The sequence below is a fragment of the Sapajus apella genome, unplaced genomic scaffold (assembly GCF_009761245.1).
Source record: "Sapajus apella isolate SASKATOON/1434 unplaced genomic scaffold, GSC_monkey_1.0 scaffold195, whole genome shotgun sequence".
NCBI classification, from domain to species: Eukaryota; Metazoa; Chordata; class Mammalia; order Primates; family Cebidae; genus Sapajus; species Sapajus apella.
This window is the reverse complement of record NW_022437135.1, coordinates 503,767-519,732: the sequence shown is the minus strand read 5'-3', so window position 1 is coordinate 519,732 and position 15,966 is coordinate 503,767. Positions and strand designations below refer to the sequence as shown.

At 49.4% G+C, this 15,966-nt stretch overlaps 1 protein-coding gene across 1 annotated transcript in view; it reads right to left on the bottom strand.

Moving 5' to 3' along the window:
* Positions 1-6,046: 6,046 nt before the first annotated feature.
* LOC116543770 (cat eye syndrome critical region protein 2) overlaps positions 6,047-15,966 on the bottom strand; it is a 199,760-nt gene continuing 189,840 nt past the window's right edge. The window contains exons 18-20 of the mRNA XM_032269608.1: positions 14,504-15,926; positions 10,026-10,137; positions 6,047-9,047 (exon numbers count right to left, since the gene is read on the bottom strand). Of these exons, the coding sequence (XP_032125499.1) occupies positions 9,042-9,047; positions 10,026-10,137; positions 14,504-15,926 (1,541 nt within the window). The 3' untranslated portion in view covers positions 6,047-9,041. The remainder of the gene's footprint in view (positions 9,048-10,025; positions 10,138-14,503; positions 15,927-15,966) is intronic.

The window sequence follows — 15,966 nt, the reverse complement described above, 5'->3', positions numbered from 1 at the left end:
GTAACTCGATCAAGACTGTTGAAGGCAAGGGAAAAAAAAAAAAAAAATTCTGTTGAGCTTTAATCGGTTAGAATAGGGGTCCTTGCCCTTGTCATATACTATCCAGAATGAAGTCCAAATCCAGGATTCTAGAAGCAGGTCGTGCTTTCCTGACCCTGCCGAAGTCTCAAGCGCACCTGCATTGATATGCATGTCACGGCTGTAGAGGGGGCTGGGATTTCGGCACACAGGAGCCAAATCTGGGGATCTGCCAGCTCCCTTTGCCTTCCTGGCTAGTATTTTGCACCGAAGGGTTTTTATAAAATTGCTTAAGGAAACCAGAGGAGTGAGCCTTGCTAGCAGAATGCGGACTAAAACAGATGCAAAGATACTGTCCCTACAAAGTCCAAGGGATACCATGAGGCCAGGGGACATCTACAGGGCCAGTCTGCAGAAATCAACAGCAGTGTGGGGGAAGACAGCGAAGGCAGCCACACAGCAGGTGCCTGCTGCGGCTGGGTCACCCGGGGCTCTGCCTCGGCTCCACGGCCGCCCAGAAGGAAAGGTCCCATGATACCTCTTGCATAACAACTGCATGACACGGGCCATTCACCTTCCAGGAAGATTCCAGGGTAAAGATCAACCCCAAAATAGCCCGTCTGGGTTATTCTCTCAGTTCTGTTGGTAGCACTCAGAGAACAGGGAGTATAGGAAGACCAAGCCCATGAAGCGGCCGATTTATAAAACTTGGATTGCCTTTCCAGCAACATGAATTGGTTTAGAGACAAAAGACATTAATCTTTAACAAGAAAACACTTTTAGATGTCTCCAAATGTCAAAACAGAAAGTTGAGCAGAACTTTTGAGACTAAGCCACAGTAACAACGTACAGCTTCCTGTCCCCCTAAATCTTGCCCAAGTAGCTTTTACCCTCTGAAGAAAGAAGCTCGCTGCATCGGATTGTGTGTGGAAGGTGTTACCCAGGGAGCTTAACAAGTGTTAAATATAACACTTCCCATTCTGAAGACAGAGCCACAGTAACACTGCCTACTGCACCAAGTTGACCAGTGGAAGATACTCACTTAGGCTGGGTATATATATATGTATTTGTCGTTGGGTTTGGTCCAAAGCAGATAAACCTGTGAGCACTCTAAATGGCGAAGTTCCTTATAAAACACAAAGGCCGGGCACAGTGGCTCACACCTGTCATTCGTAGCACTTCGGGAGGCTGAGGCAGGCGGATCCTTTGATCTCAGTTCTAGACCAGCCGGGGCAACATGACGAGACCCTATCTCTACAAAAAATTAGCTGGGTGTGGTGGCGTGCACTTGTAGTCCCAGCTGCTTGGGAGGCTGTGGTGGGAGCACTTGAGCCTGGGAGGTCGAGGCTGCAGTGAGCTGAGATCATCAGAGTGAAACCCTGTCTGAAAAAAAAAATTAAAGCCTGTCAATAGCTAAATCTGTCGAAAAAGAAATTCTGGCTTTTGTTTGGTGACGAATTCATGTCACGGTAGGAGGGAATCTGAAAGTTAGAAACCAAAGTTTGCGTGCATTTTAAGGGTGTGCTACGGATACGCACAGGGAGTGGATTTGCTAATGCCATCTGAGCCGCTGCCCCAGCTAGCTGGACTGGGCTGTAGGAAAGCTGGCAGGACGCTGAAGGCAGCCAGGCCAGAGTGCTGCCCCTCCCACCCACCGCGAGAATCCATGGAGACGCACAATTTGAGTGGCATCATGTCTCATCTGGAATTTACTAGTGACTTTTTTCGTTTTTGAGATGGAGTCTTGCTCTGTTGTCCAGGGTGGAGTAGAGTGGTGCGATCTCTGCTCACTGCAACCTCTGCCTTCCAGGTTTAAGCGATTCTCCTGCCTCAGCTTCCCCAGTAACTGAGATGACAAGTGTGTGCCATCATGCCCGGCTAATTTTTGTATTTTTAGTAGAGACGGGGTTTGGCCAGGCTGGTCCCAAGCTCCTGACATCAAGTGAGCCACCGTGCCTGGCCTGATTTTTCACTTTAAAGTTGGTTTTTGTTTTGTTTCAGAAATTATACTGAAATGCAACCGCTAAGCTAGAAAGTATGATTGACGTAAAGTGTTTGATCCGAGAAACACTTTTCATGGGAGAATAATTGAACTGAACAGTTTTCAAACAGTAACAGGATAAAAGTCTCAAAAATGTGTTAGCCAGTAGTAACATAGTATCAGCGGGGACAGTCAGACAGGAAACAACAGGAGGTTAACAGGACAGCAGACAGATCCCTGCGTACAAAGGGACAGCCCTCAGCATGCTTTGGAAATGGGTACTATTTGTGGCTAAATTTTTGTGGAGTGAGGATTACTTACACGGACAACTACAGATGCTTCTCGACTTCCAATGGGGTTACCTCGGGATAAACTCAGGAGTTGAAAACGCTGTCAGGTGAAAATGCACTGAATCCACCTAACTCACCAAACATCACAGCTTAGCCCGCCTGAAATGTGCTGAGCAAACTCAGGCGAGCCCACAGTTGCGCCTCCGTTACAACGCAGCGTTGAATATGGCATGGAGTTTACTGAACACCGTACAGGAAACAGTCGTTGTATGTGTACTCAAAGTACAGTTTCTACTGAATGTGTATCGCTTTCAAAAACTCCTAAGTTGAATGATCATTAAACCGAGGCTATCTGCATTTAAGGACAGAACAGGACAGCAGTTTTGGTGTCTTAAGACTATTGCTGATTTCTAAGAATGTGGCTACTTTCAATCCCTTCTCCCAGTAACCGGAAATGAAACAAAATGACCTTGGCAGGTGTAAAGTCGCCTGCTGGCTTAGACTGGAGCTCCCACTTCTGGCCACGTGGGCGCACAGCAGGCTCCAGGCCGGAGCTGCCCCACTGCCCCATCGGGTCCTCCTTTCCCACCCCAGGCAGCCTAAAGTCTGGAAGCAGACGCCTTTACCACTGAGATGCCAAGCGCCAGGCTGGCTTGGGCAGGGCCAGCTGTGAGGAGTGTTTTATCCCCGACGCGGTTTAGAACTGCCAGTCGGTATACGACTGTCTTGAAGTTCTCTGGAACCACGTTCCTTTGTCACGTAGCCCGGACCCGCGCCCCGCCTCCATGGATTCTTGATGCCTCAGAATGGACATGGGCAACGGCTTTTTTGCTGGTGGCCTTGGGGCCTAGTCATGCCTTTGTCCTGATGGGAGTCTGGGTTTGGCCTGCTGTGAAAATGACACGTGAACAGACACACCACACGCACACAGCAGCCTCGCTATTTTAAGAATGTACTTTATACAAAATAACCAGTTCATATGGAAATAAATCTACAGACCGCTGAGGATCAAAAAGCTTTTTTAAAAGTTCTTTTAAAAAATTATCCAACACACAATATTGAACTAACTATTGAGGTAAGTGTCGCTCTCAGTGAAACAGGGAATCAGCAGACCACAACAAAATATACACAATATAAAAATAAATAGCATTCCCCTTTCCAGTACTGGCCAGAAGGTTCACATGGCTCTTGCTTCTGTAGCAGGAGCAGAGGCTCCGGACACTGTGTGCCAGGGCTGGAGGAGACTGACCTGGGCACCAGGAGCTGTGCGCCAGGCAGGAAAGTGAAGTACCTGAGCCCCGGCGAGGGGAGGGGCCGCATGGTTTCCTGAACGGGGGTCGGCATTTCAGTAACTTATGCAATATCCATACCCCTGTTCCCACCCCACCCACCCCTTTTCAAAAACACATGCAGGACAATCAGCTGCTCATCAGGCGTTTCTATGTGGGGGTTCAGACAGTCCTCTTGCGCAGGACAAGAGGGAGAAGCTAGGTATAAAAAGATCAACCCTTTCCTTGACGTGTACGGGTTAAAAAAAAAATGGGGCGAGGGGAGACCCAAGAACAGTCCCTCCACATGACTGTCTAGCACAGAGCAGGGTCAATGCCCCAACCTGCAGGCAAAGCTTGTGTCCCTGACTTGAAAAACGGGAAGCAGCACCATCCCCCAAACACTGCCGTCCAGAGGGGAAGCGAGAGGCTCAGCTCCCTACAGCTACATGGCGGAGTCCCACCCGCCAGAGAAGCCCAGCTTTTCCTCACGCCGCAAGTGGCAATCACATTCCTGGTGCCTACCCAGTGATGTGAGTCCACAAATAAAAGCCTCTCCATGCTCGGTGAGCGGTGTCATTACTGAAGCTAACGTCTGGAGTTCTCTGTGGAGACACCACACCCTAGCAGCCCCGGCACTGAGCAGCACATGGCTCACTAACACGCAGAACCGATTTCTGCAGTGGGGGTCCATGAAGATTCTGCAGAGGGCGAACTCAGAAGGGCAACAATGCCGGAGAACCTTCTGTCTTCATTTCTACGAAAACTGAGGGTCTCTGGCAGCATGTCAGGGTTCTGACACTATCGAACTGTCCTTACCTTGTGACTGCGGGATTAAGCCTTCCTGTGAAATTTCAAATTAGGTCTTAAGAACAGTATAATAGTTATAGTTTGAACTTTATTTATTTATTTATTTTAAAGATGGGGTTTCACCATATTGGTCAGGCTGGTCTCAAACTCCTGACCTCAGGGAATCCTCCTGCCTCAGCCTCCCAAAGTGCTAGGATTACAGGTGTGAGCCACCATGCCAGGCTGAACTTTCATTAAAAAAAAAAAAAAAAAAAAGAAAGAAAGAAAAGGCGGCCGGGCGCGGTGCCTCAAGCCTGTAATCCCAGCACTTTGGGAGGCCAAGGCGGGTGGATCACGAGGTCAAGAGATCGAGACCATCCTGGTCAACATGGTGAAACCCCGTCTCTACTAAAAATACAAAAAATTAGCTGGGCATGGTGGCGCGTGCCTGTAATCCCAGCTACTCAGGAGGCTGAGGCAGGAGAATTGCCTGAACCCAGGAGGCGGAGGTTGCGTTGAGCCAAGATCGCGCCATTGCACTCCAGCCTGGGTAACATGAGTGAAACTCCATCTCAAAAAAAAAAAAAAAAAAAAGGCCAGGCGCAGTGGCTCATGCCTGTAATCATAGCACTTTGGGAGGCCGAGGTGGGTGCGTCACCTGAGGTCAGGAGTTCAAGACCAGCCTGACCATCAGGGTGAAACCCCATCCTTAAAAAAAAAAAAAAAAAAAAAAATTGAACCAAGAGGTATGGATTGTAAGCTTGTTTCTGACAGCTTTGGTGATGGCAACACCGGGATTTTGATGGCATTTAGCATACCCTTTGCCAGCTGTAGGAATGAGCAAAAATAATAGTTAACAACTACACAGCAGATAAATGCCATGGGATAATGACACCAAATGCTCGGTGACAAGCAGCACTTTCAGGGAAGAAGCTACAGTAAAGCGACATTTAAAGCGGAGGGTTGACCGAACTCAGGGGACGACCTGCAGGTCTTAGGGTCTTCGTTAAGCCTGATGAAGGCAGCTTGAGAGGAGTCGCCTTCTGAGCCTCTGTCCTGGGCTCACTGACGAGACAAACTGTTGACAAGCAGTTCGTGTGGAGAGCAGGTCAACTAAACCAACCTGATGAGGGCGGGGGACGCAGAGGCAGAGAGGTGGGAGGGAAAGTTATGTCCCCAAGAAGCCTGCAGGGATTGCTCTCATCTATTCCCAATTCATCCACTCTAATGAATGTTAGCCAATAGCTCCTGCTACCTTTTTTTTTTTGAGATGGAGTGTCACTTTACTGCCCTGATCTCTGCTCACTGCAACCTCCACCTCCCCGGTTCAAGCGCTTCTCCTGCCTCAGTCTCCAGAATAGCTGGGTTTACAGGTATGCGCCACCGCACTCGGCTTTCTGTATTTTTAGTAGAGATGGGGTTTCACCATGTCAGCCAGGATGGTCTTGATCTCCTGGCCTCGTTGACCCTCCCACCTGAGCCTCCCAAAGAGCTGGGATTACAGGCGTGGGCCGCCACTCCTACCACCTTTTAAATGAGGGGAACAGTAGCAGAATTAAAAATCACTTTTTAATTCTGAGGGGAAAACAAACCCAGAATCCTCCCAAGAAGCTCACCTTTTCTTTCTCTTGGGGACACATGTTTCTAACTCATTAACAACTCTAATAAAAGTGAGCCATGAGTGTTAAATCAAAGAGGGGTGATGGCATTTCCAATTCTCCATGGATCTCAGCCATCCCCGCCCTCCTGGGGACCACTGAGAGCCGGCCCACTGACAAGGTGACAGTGACCCACAGCGTGAAATGTCCTTCTGGCTTGAGAGCAAACCTTTTCAGGACGCCTTACACACTACTTTCTAATTATGACACATAACTGTCATTTTCCTAATGGAGAAGATGGCAAATGCATTTGCATCTGCTTTAAGACATTGCATCTGCTTAAGACACTTGGAAAGAGAAGTGCTAGAGGAGGGAAAGGCGAGAAAAAGATCCTGCCTGCAGATGGGTTGGCTAGGGGTTCACAGCAGCTCACGACCAGAGGGATTTCTCCCACGTGGCAGCTCCAGACAGCTCACAGCAGATCTGCACTTCAAAGACCAGTAACAGCTCAGGACGCGCCCTGGACCACGGGTGAAGCTCTCGTACAACGCACGGACAAACTCCCACAGGGGATGCAGGAAGGCTGAGCACGCTGCTGCTCTTGTTCACAGTGTTGTAATTTAATACAGTAGTTCTAGTTCCTACTGCTCTTCCTCAATATTTTCCGCCTAAAACCAAGGGAGATTAAGGATAAAGAGATTTACTGACTCCTCCTGTATTGTTAACAGCACTGCTCCAGCACCAGGTGACTTGGCGCGGGCACTGGGAGAGGGAGGAGACAGGGTGACTTGGGGCAGTGCGCACACAACCGCTCAAGGACCAGGAGGGCGGGAGGAAAGGGCGCACCAGCCCCAGCGCTGCTCACAGCCGCTCCCACCCAGGCCCCTGGGGTACTCGGGGAGACACCCACGGTGACAATGCTCCTGTGAGGGAGAAGTGAGGCCTCTGATCTGAACCAGCATTACCAGGAAAAGAGAAAGGCTGTCAGCGGCCAAATTCTCTGGGTCTAGCCCAGGTCTAACCAGCAACAAACGAAATGCTTCTTTTTCCTCCTCCCTGCTTCTGCACAAACCCAGACACCGAAGCTGTCATGCTCCATGTTAGCGAATACTAGCTAAAGGGCAGACCCATCCACAAACCTTCTGTCCTCTTCACTCTCAACGGGTTACGCCAGTGATAGGTTTCTAACAAGAATTAGGAGCCAGTGAGAACACAGGCTCAAAACTCAATCCAGCTGCAAATACATCAAATTTAAAAGTAAAACCTCTGCGAGAGAAAATCTGTATTTTTGTGCATTATACCTAAGAGGCATCTGTGTTCCCTATTCAACTCTCAAATCTGCCTGAGCCCTATGCAGCACCACCAGGTTAAGCGTTTGCGTGCGGGTACAATCTTCCATCATCCGGGAACTGGTGTCTTGGGTTTCATCTCTATATCATGGATGTTTCTGATCAGTTTTCTTTCCACGAACAACGTATGTTTAGCAAACTGTAAACACGACAGTTCCATGTTTCACTAGGAATCCTGGAATTGGAGGGAAAACTCTACTGGCCCCTCCCACAGCTGAATTTATAAGAAACTAGGGCAGATTAACATTTCATAGAGTTTCTTCTACCATCCCAAAAGCATGCTTAAAAATATGCTATTTTTTACAAAGACCTGTAATTTCAGTATTTTCCTTAGTTTTTCTTTCGTGGGATATTAAAAAATTTAAAACAGGGTCCTAACTTTGGTGGCCTTTCAGCTAAAATAAAATAGAGAATGCTAACGAGGGAGAATCCAGTGTAATTCAATCCTAAAACTGTAATAAAGTAATTTAATACTGTACGATGGTTTCCTATCACAGATACGACAAATAATTCCAAGAACTTCTTCTTGATAGCTATTGTAAATCACCATGACTGATTTTACTATGATTCACTTAAAATGAATAAAAACTATATATACTGAAATATTCCTAAATTCAAACTGTAACTATAGAATACATTTTTCCTATTCAAACCTGTGCAATTCTTTATTGATACTAAAATATACAAACCTGAGTAGTCACTTCCACAAAATGTGATTCATGCCAGAAATATGTGTGTGGTGCCTTCTAGACCACAGGCCCAACAGGGAGGTCTGTGATGGGCATGGCTCATCTTCTAATAGATGAAACACTCCAGCCATCCCGATTCCTGATGCTGGTTTACGACTATTTGGTCGGGCTGGTGGCAAAACCAGGAAGGGACACCACTTTCTCACATCCAGGAATTGGGCCACCAGAGTGAGCCAGCAGCCCATCTCCTGGGCTCAACCTTCTAGCAGTCCCCAGAGCACCCTGCCTCCAACGGAGACGGACAGCAGATGGTGAGGGGACAGGCGTTCCCTCTCAGGCTGACTGGAAGGACGGCCTTTAGCTACTCTGAAGGCCGGCCGGCCAGCAAGGAAGCAGTGACGTATTATAAGATCAAACCTTTCCTCCCCTCGTCGGCAGCTCCCAGAAGTATTCAGTGTGACATGATTGTAAACAGATAAAGATCACTCCAGTGCTGTGTACCCACCAGTTAGGACCCCCATTTCTTCCGCATCCCCACCCACCCTTCCCACTTTATGTACAATACATTCACCACCAACAAAAATTATTTTAAAAGGCAACATGAAAATTCTGTAAACTGGACCCAGCTCCAAAACCATTAATACTACGAGTCGTCCCTTCCCCAAATATATACCTGAGTTTAGCTGCTCATCAAAGTTTAAAAGCACCACTCCTTTCTTGAGTATACCCCCGCCCCCAAGTTTAAAGTGATTTTCCCTGAAAAGTGTCTCAGGATTTGGAAAAGTCATCATTAACTCCAAGTCCATTCGTTCTGCCTAACTGTCTACAGCAGCCGTGCAAGAGATCCCTGGCCAAGGACCTTTGCGAGCTGTGTGTCAGTCATTTAAGGAGTGTCCTTTTAGGGCCCATGACTGGCTCCAGCTCAAGGATGGCACAGGTGGGTCACGTGAAGGGGTGGAGCAGGTGATGGGAGCAGAGCTGGCGGGGCCCTCCCCAGTTCTCCGTGTTCCAGTCTTCGTGTGCAGCTTGCCATTGCTTGGGGCTCATTTCCTCCTCGGACTAGCTCTGAAAGAAACAAAGACATTTTTTTTTTTTGAGACAGAGTCTCGCTTTGTCACCAGGCACCAGGCTGGAGTGCAGTGGCACAATCTCAGCTCACTGCAACCTCCGCCTCCCAGGTTCAAGCAATTCTCCTGCCTCAGCCTCCCGAGTAGCTGGGACTACAGGTGCACACGCCACCATGCCCAGCTAATTTTTGTATTTTTAGTAGAGACGGGGTTTCACCATGTTGGCCAAGATGGTCTTGATCTCTTGACCTCAGATCCGCCCCCCTTGGCCTCCCAAAGTGCTGGGATTACAGGCGTGAACCAACGGGCCCAGCCACAAAGACATTTTAAACAAAAATAAAAATTGTTTTAATTGTTAAAAAACAAAAAACAAAACAAAAAAACGCAAGTAAGCCAGAGAGTATCTATGCTCTTCATCTGTGAAAATGGCTTGATTCTGTTTCATGAGCTACAGTTTCCTTCTCGAAGGTAGGTTCTAGAGTCCTCGACCTCCCAATTCAGATCCCAGACCCACTGCTTAACAGCAGGAGGACCTGCACATTGGGAAATGCTCATGACGCAGCCAATGACAACTGCTTTGTGGTGGTCAAGGGGAAGATTACGAGACATGCCGCGGGCACAGGGCCTGGGAGAGCAGCAGCACTGAGGCAGCTAAAACCTGCCGACTAGGCTCCCTCCTGTGAGAAAGGTGGGAGGCATAAAACAGACAAGGGATCATGACAGAAGAAATGCTGGCAGATGGTGTGGAAAAAATAAGGGGTAAATACTCCCCAAACAGGTATGCATTCCATATAACAATGGGAAAAAGAGACAGGTGAGAAGTGTCTTCTTGCCCTGTGCCAAGGAAGCACGTCACAGGAAAAGTTCCTGTATCACGGGATACCTTAAAACACCTTTCCACAACAGCAAGGATGTCACACGCTTCCTTCCTTCTACCTGGAGGAAGGAGAGCAGCTCTAGGTTTAGTGATTCTTACCTGATCCGGGGGAAGCGCTGGAGGCTTGTGAGGCGGCAGCTCCTCCCGCGGTGCTGCTGCTGCGGGGGTCTTTGGGAACGAGGCTTGTGACTGGACCGGGTGCGTCTGCATTCTACAGCCAAGAGAAAGGAGCCACAAAGAATTACCGAAGACATGTTAGTGACAAAAGAAACAGGACGCTGCCATCATCACCCAGGTGATCAGGCCTGGAATCGTCGACACTGGGGCAGCTCGACACTGTGTTCCTCCTGGTGCAAAATGTGGCACGCCCACCACCTACGACGTATATTCCTGATGAAAGTGTTTCATCTGTTTTTTTTCTTTTAGAGACAGGGTCTTGCTCTGTCACCCTGCTAAAAGTGTAGTGGCAGGATCATGGTTTACTGCAGCCTCAATCTTCCAGGCTCCAGTGATCCTCCTGCCTCACCCTCCTGAGTAGCTGGAACTGCAGGAGTGTGCTACTACGTCTGGCTAAGTTCTTTATTTTCAGTAGAGCCAGAATCTCGCCACGTTGCCCAGGCTGGTCTCCAACTCCTGAGCTGAAGCTATCTTCCTGCCTCACCTCCCAAAGTGCTGGGATTGTGGGGATGAGCCACCGCACCTGGCACAAGTGTTCATTTAAACACAAGGAGACTGTGATAAATCTAGAATCTGGAACATTCTCCATGATAGCCGGCCTGGACTGTTTGGAAAACAAAACAGATAGGACGCTATGAATTAACAGCCGGGCGCGGTGGCTCAAGCCTGTAATCCCAGCACTTTGGGAGGCTGAGGCGGGTGGATCACAAGGTCAAGAGATCGAGACCATCCTGGCCAACATGGTGAAACCCCGTCTCCACTAAAAATACAAAAAAAAAAATTAGCTGGGCGTGATGGTCACACGCCTGCAGTCCCAGCTACTCGGGAGGCTGAGGCAGGAGAATTGCTTAACCTGGGAGGCGGAGGTTGCAGTGAGCTGAGATTGTGCCACTGCACTCCAACCTGGAGCCAGACAACAGAGTAACACTCTGTCTCAAAAAAAAAAAAGAGACGATACAGACATAGCAGCCAAATGCAAACATGAGCCTTTACCGGATCTTTTATCAGAAAAAAACACATACACACACAGAAATAGCTCTAAAAGACACTCCAGGGCCGGGTGCGGTGGCACGTGCCTGTAATCCAGCCCTTTGGGAGGGAGGCCAAAGTGGGCAGATCACCTGAGGTCAGGAGTTCGAGACCAGCCTGACCAAGATGGTGAAACCCCGTCTCTATTAAAAACACAAAATCGAGAGTCATGTGTGGTGGCGCATGCCTGTAGTCCCAGCTACTCAGGAGGCTGAGGCAGAAGAATCACTTGAAACTGGGAGGCAGAGGTTGCAGTGAGCCGGGATCATGCCATGGCACTCCAGCCTGGGCGACAGGAGCAAAACTCCATCTCAAAAAAAAAAGGCCGGGTACGGTGGCTCACGCCTATAATCCCAACACCTTAGGGGGCCAAGGCAGACGGATCACGAGGTCAAAAGATTGAGACCATCCTGGCCAACATGGTGAAACCCTGTCTCTACTAAAAAAATACAAAAAAAACCTCACCACAAAAACCAAAACAGACACTCTGGGGACAACTGAGGAAACAGAAATACAAAATATAAACAACCGTAGGCCGGGCGCGGGGGCTCACGCCTGTAATCCCAGCACTTTGGGAGGCCGAGGCGGGCGGGTCACAAGGTCAAGAGATGGAGGCCATCCTGGCCAACATGGTGAAACCCCATCTCTACTAAAAATACAAAAAGTAGCTGGGCATGGTGGTGCGCACCTGTATTCCCAGCTACTCAGGAGGCTGAGGCAGGATGATCGCTCAAACCCAGCAGGCAGAGGTTGCAGTGAGCCCAGATTGTGCCACTGCACTCCAGCCTGGTGACAAAGCAGGACACCATCTCAGAAAAAAAGAAAAAAGAAAAAAGAACTTTTAGATATTGTCATTTGCCTTGAGTGTGGTAATCGTTTTGAAATGGTGCTCCAAGGAATGTCCATTCTTAGAAGATGCATACTCAAGTATTGAGGGAGTTGAGGTTTACAATTGACTTTCCAACAGCTTAGGAAAAACAGCAAAGAAAAGAAAACAGGTATTTAGAGACATATAAAGCACACTTGACGGAAAAACGATACAGAGGGTACAGCAGTGAGACGACAGGATGGCAATGAGGGGCACACTGGTTTTTATGCCGAATGGTATTGGTTTCAAGATTATGCTTGGTAACTTTCATATAAATAACTCCATCTAACCACCTTTGGTATACACAGATTTGAAAGCTTCCTGGATGGCAGATCACCTAACTGGATTTCGAGAACATCACTGCACAATCATGCGTGAAAGTCATCTCATGGGGGCTTATTTGCCTTTCTTTTTTTTTTTAAGATGGGGTTTCTCCATGATGGCCAGGCTGGTCTTGAATTCCTGACCTCAGGTGATCCACCCACCTCGGCCTCCCAAAGTGCTAGGATTACAGGCGTGAGCCACCGCACTCGGCCCAAAACTGGTTTTCTTACTCAATGATATAGTAAGAAATGAAAGATACGTAGTAAAACTTTTTTCTTCTTTTGAGATGGAGTCTTGCTCTGTTGCCCAGGCTGGAGAGCAGTGGCGTGATCTTGGCTCACTGCAACCTCCGTCTGCCAGGTTCAAGCAATTCTCCTGCCTCAGCCTCCCGAGTAATTGGGACTACAGGCACGCATCACCACACCCAGCTAATTTTTTATTTTTAAAGACGGGATTTCACCATGTTGGTCAGGCTGGTCTTGAACTCCCAACCTCAGTTGATCCACCCGCCTTGGCCTCCGAAGTGCTTAGATTACAGGTGTGAGCCACCACGCCCGGCCTTAACTTTTGTATTTTTCGGAGAGATGGTGTTTCACCATGTTGGCCAGGATGGTCTTGATCTCTTGATCTTGAGAGCCTCCCGCCCTGGCCTCCCAAAGTACTGGGATTACAGGCATGAGCCACTGCGCCCAGCCATAAAACTTTCATACGACATATGATCTCTTCTACTCCTGGGTAGACCTATTTTTTTTTTTTTTTTGAGACGGAGTTTCGCTCTTGTTACCCAGGCTGGAGTGCAATGGCGCAATCTCGGCTCACCGCAACCTCCGCCTCCTGGGTTCAGGCAATTCTCCTGCCTCAGCCTCCTGAGTAGCTGGGATTACAGGCACGCACCACCATGTCCAGCTGATTTTTTGTATTTTTAGTAGAGACGGGGTTTCATCATGTTGACCAGGATGGTCTCGATCTCTTGACCTCGTGATCCACCCGCCTCGGCCTCCCAAAGTGCTGGGATTACAGGCGTGAGCCACCGTGCCCGGCTATTTTTTTTTTTTTTTTACCTTGGTCACAGCGTCTGCACACGGCAGCAATGTTGACACAAACTTGCTTACAGCTCTCAAACTGTGGTTACTAAGTTTACAGTATCATACAAAGATTCGCTGGGCATGGTGGCAGGCACCTGTAATCCCAGCTACTTGGGAGGATGAGGCAGGAGAGTCGCTTTAACCTGGGAGGCGGAGACTGCAGTGAGCAGAGATTGCACCGCTGCATTCCAGCCTGGGCCAAAGAATGAGATTTAACCTCAATAAAATAAAATAAAATAAAAGAGCTGGCCGGGCATGGTGGCTCATGCCTGTAATCCCAGCACTTTGGGAGGCTGAGGGGGGTGGATCACATGAGGTCAGGAGTTTGAGGCCAGCCTGGCCAATATGGCGAAACACTGTCTCTACTAAAAATACAAGAATTAGCTGGGCACGGTGGTATGCACCTGTAATCCCAACTACTTGGGAGGCTGAGGTCGGAGAATAGCTAGAACCTGGGAGGCAGAGGTTGCAGTGAGCCGAGATCGCACCATTGCACTCCAGGGAGACGCTTCTCAAAAAAAAAAAAAAAGTTTACAATATCAAAATCTAACTCAGTCATTTAAATCCCAATTCATTTTCACGAGGGGAAAAAATTTCAAAGATAAAGCTGGGCTCTACGTCTAATATCTTTCTACCAAGCGTGCAACACCCATAATTCACATGCTTTTCTTGTTCCCAGGTCATTCACTATTACCTTCACCTCTCAGGCCATTCTTCTGTTTAAAATGAACATCCAGGCTGGCTGTGGTGACTCATGCCTGTCAGCTCAGCACTTTGGGAGGCTGAGGCAGGAGGATGATTTGCACTCAGGAGATCGAAACCAGCCTGGGTAACATGGTGAAACCCTACCTCTACCAAAAAAAAAAAAAAAAAAAAAAATTAGCTGGGAATGGTGGCATGTGCCTGTAGTCCCAGTTACTTAGAAGGCTGATTCAGGAGGATCCTTGAGCCTGGGAGGTCCATGCTGCAGTGAGCCACAACTGCACCACTGCACTCCAGCCTGGGTGACATGGCCAGACTCTCTCAAAAATAAATAAAAACAACCAACATCTGTTCTTTCTTCTTTGCAGGGAAAAGCCCGCATGCAATCTTACCCTGATGGTCTGTACATTTCCTGGAAAGGTCCCCTTATTCCACTTCTAGTGCCAATTTGTTCCATCATCACAGCTTGAAAGTGACCCAGGCCCTCTTCCTGGCAGCGATAGATGGGGCCCTCCTGAGAGAGCCCGTTGGGCTGGGGGGCCCCTGGGTGGTGAGGTGGGTGAGCAGCCACGGGGGAAGAGTAAGCCCTGGGCTGAAAGTGACTGGCCGGCCGCTGAGGTGTGTAGGGAGGCCCCGCCTGCAGCATCACGCCGTGGTTGGGAAATGCAGACGAGGCAAAGCCCATTCCCGCACTCAGAGACGGAGGAGGAGGTCCGTAGAGATACTCGCCGGCTGGTAACGAGCCCTGCCGCTTGGTGGCTGCATTGTGGTTGTCTAGGTCTAGAAATTCTTTGGGACTCTCTGGCCTCTCCATAGGTTCATCCAGCTTCTCTTCCTCCGGACCAGGGTTCTGCCCATCATTGGGGACTTTAGCAGCCACAGGATCCATGCGGGCTGGAGAAGCTAAGGCAGTATTCAGGGTCTCGCAGCCTTGCAGACTGGCCATGGCATTCCTGTCTGAGAAGAGGGACCTCGCGGGGGGAGGCTGACTGGCGGGGGGTCCGCTCGGGCTTCCCTGGGGGTGGAGAGGTCTCTGCCAGTCAGAAAAGCCCTGTGGACACGGATAGTAGGGAGTTCGCTGATAGTGGTGGTAGGAAGGCTGCGGCGGGGGGTGGTAGGAATACCTCATTCCTTGTGGGGGGCGGTACCGGGGAAAGCCTCCAGAATGAGGGTGGCTGGACTGAAAGCCCCTTGCGGGGAAATGCGGGGGATGGGATGCTGAGGACTTCCCTCCCATCGCGGGGCCCACACCCTGCAGGCCCGGACCGACGTGGTAATGAGCAGCTGAATTTGGGTACTCCAGCCCAGGCATGTACAGCGGGGTGAACTGGCTCACAGGGCCTCCCATCAGGCTGGGGTCTGTGCTGGGCGGTGTCGCTGCATTCTGTCCTGGGCATGGCATGGTTTCCTGCAACGTTCTGCCTCTGGGGCACAGTGGCTTTTCGGAACCACTGCTACCAAGGCCCTTCCCCTCCGATCCGCAGGGTGATGCTTCCCCAATGACTCCGTTTTCAGGTAGAGCGCCCCTGTCTGCCACCGCGGAGAGGTCTGCCATGCACCCTTGGGCGGCGTGGCTGGGGTAGCTGCTATCCGAGGGCCAGGGATTCTTGCCCTTGGTTGCTTTACAGTTGTCTGCAGATTCGGAGGAGTTGGTTTTGAGCTCCGGACCCGATGCTTCCCCCCTTTCTTGGGGTGAGCTCTGCCTGGTGCAGTCAGTCTGCAGGGGAGGCGTGGGGTGAGGTAGTTGTTTGAGGTATACCCCCTCTGAAGTACCAACACTTGCTGGCTTCTCTTCAAGGCCAGGCAATGGCTCTGCAAAAAAAAAAAAAAAAAAAAAAAAAAAAAAAAAAGAGAG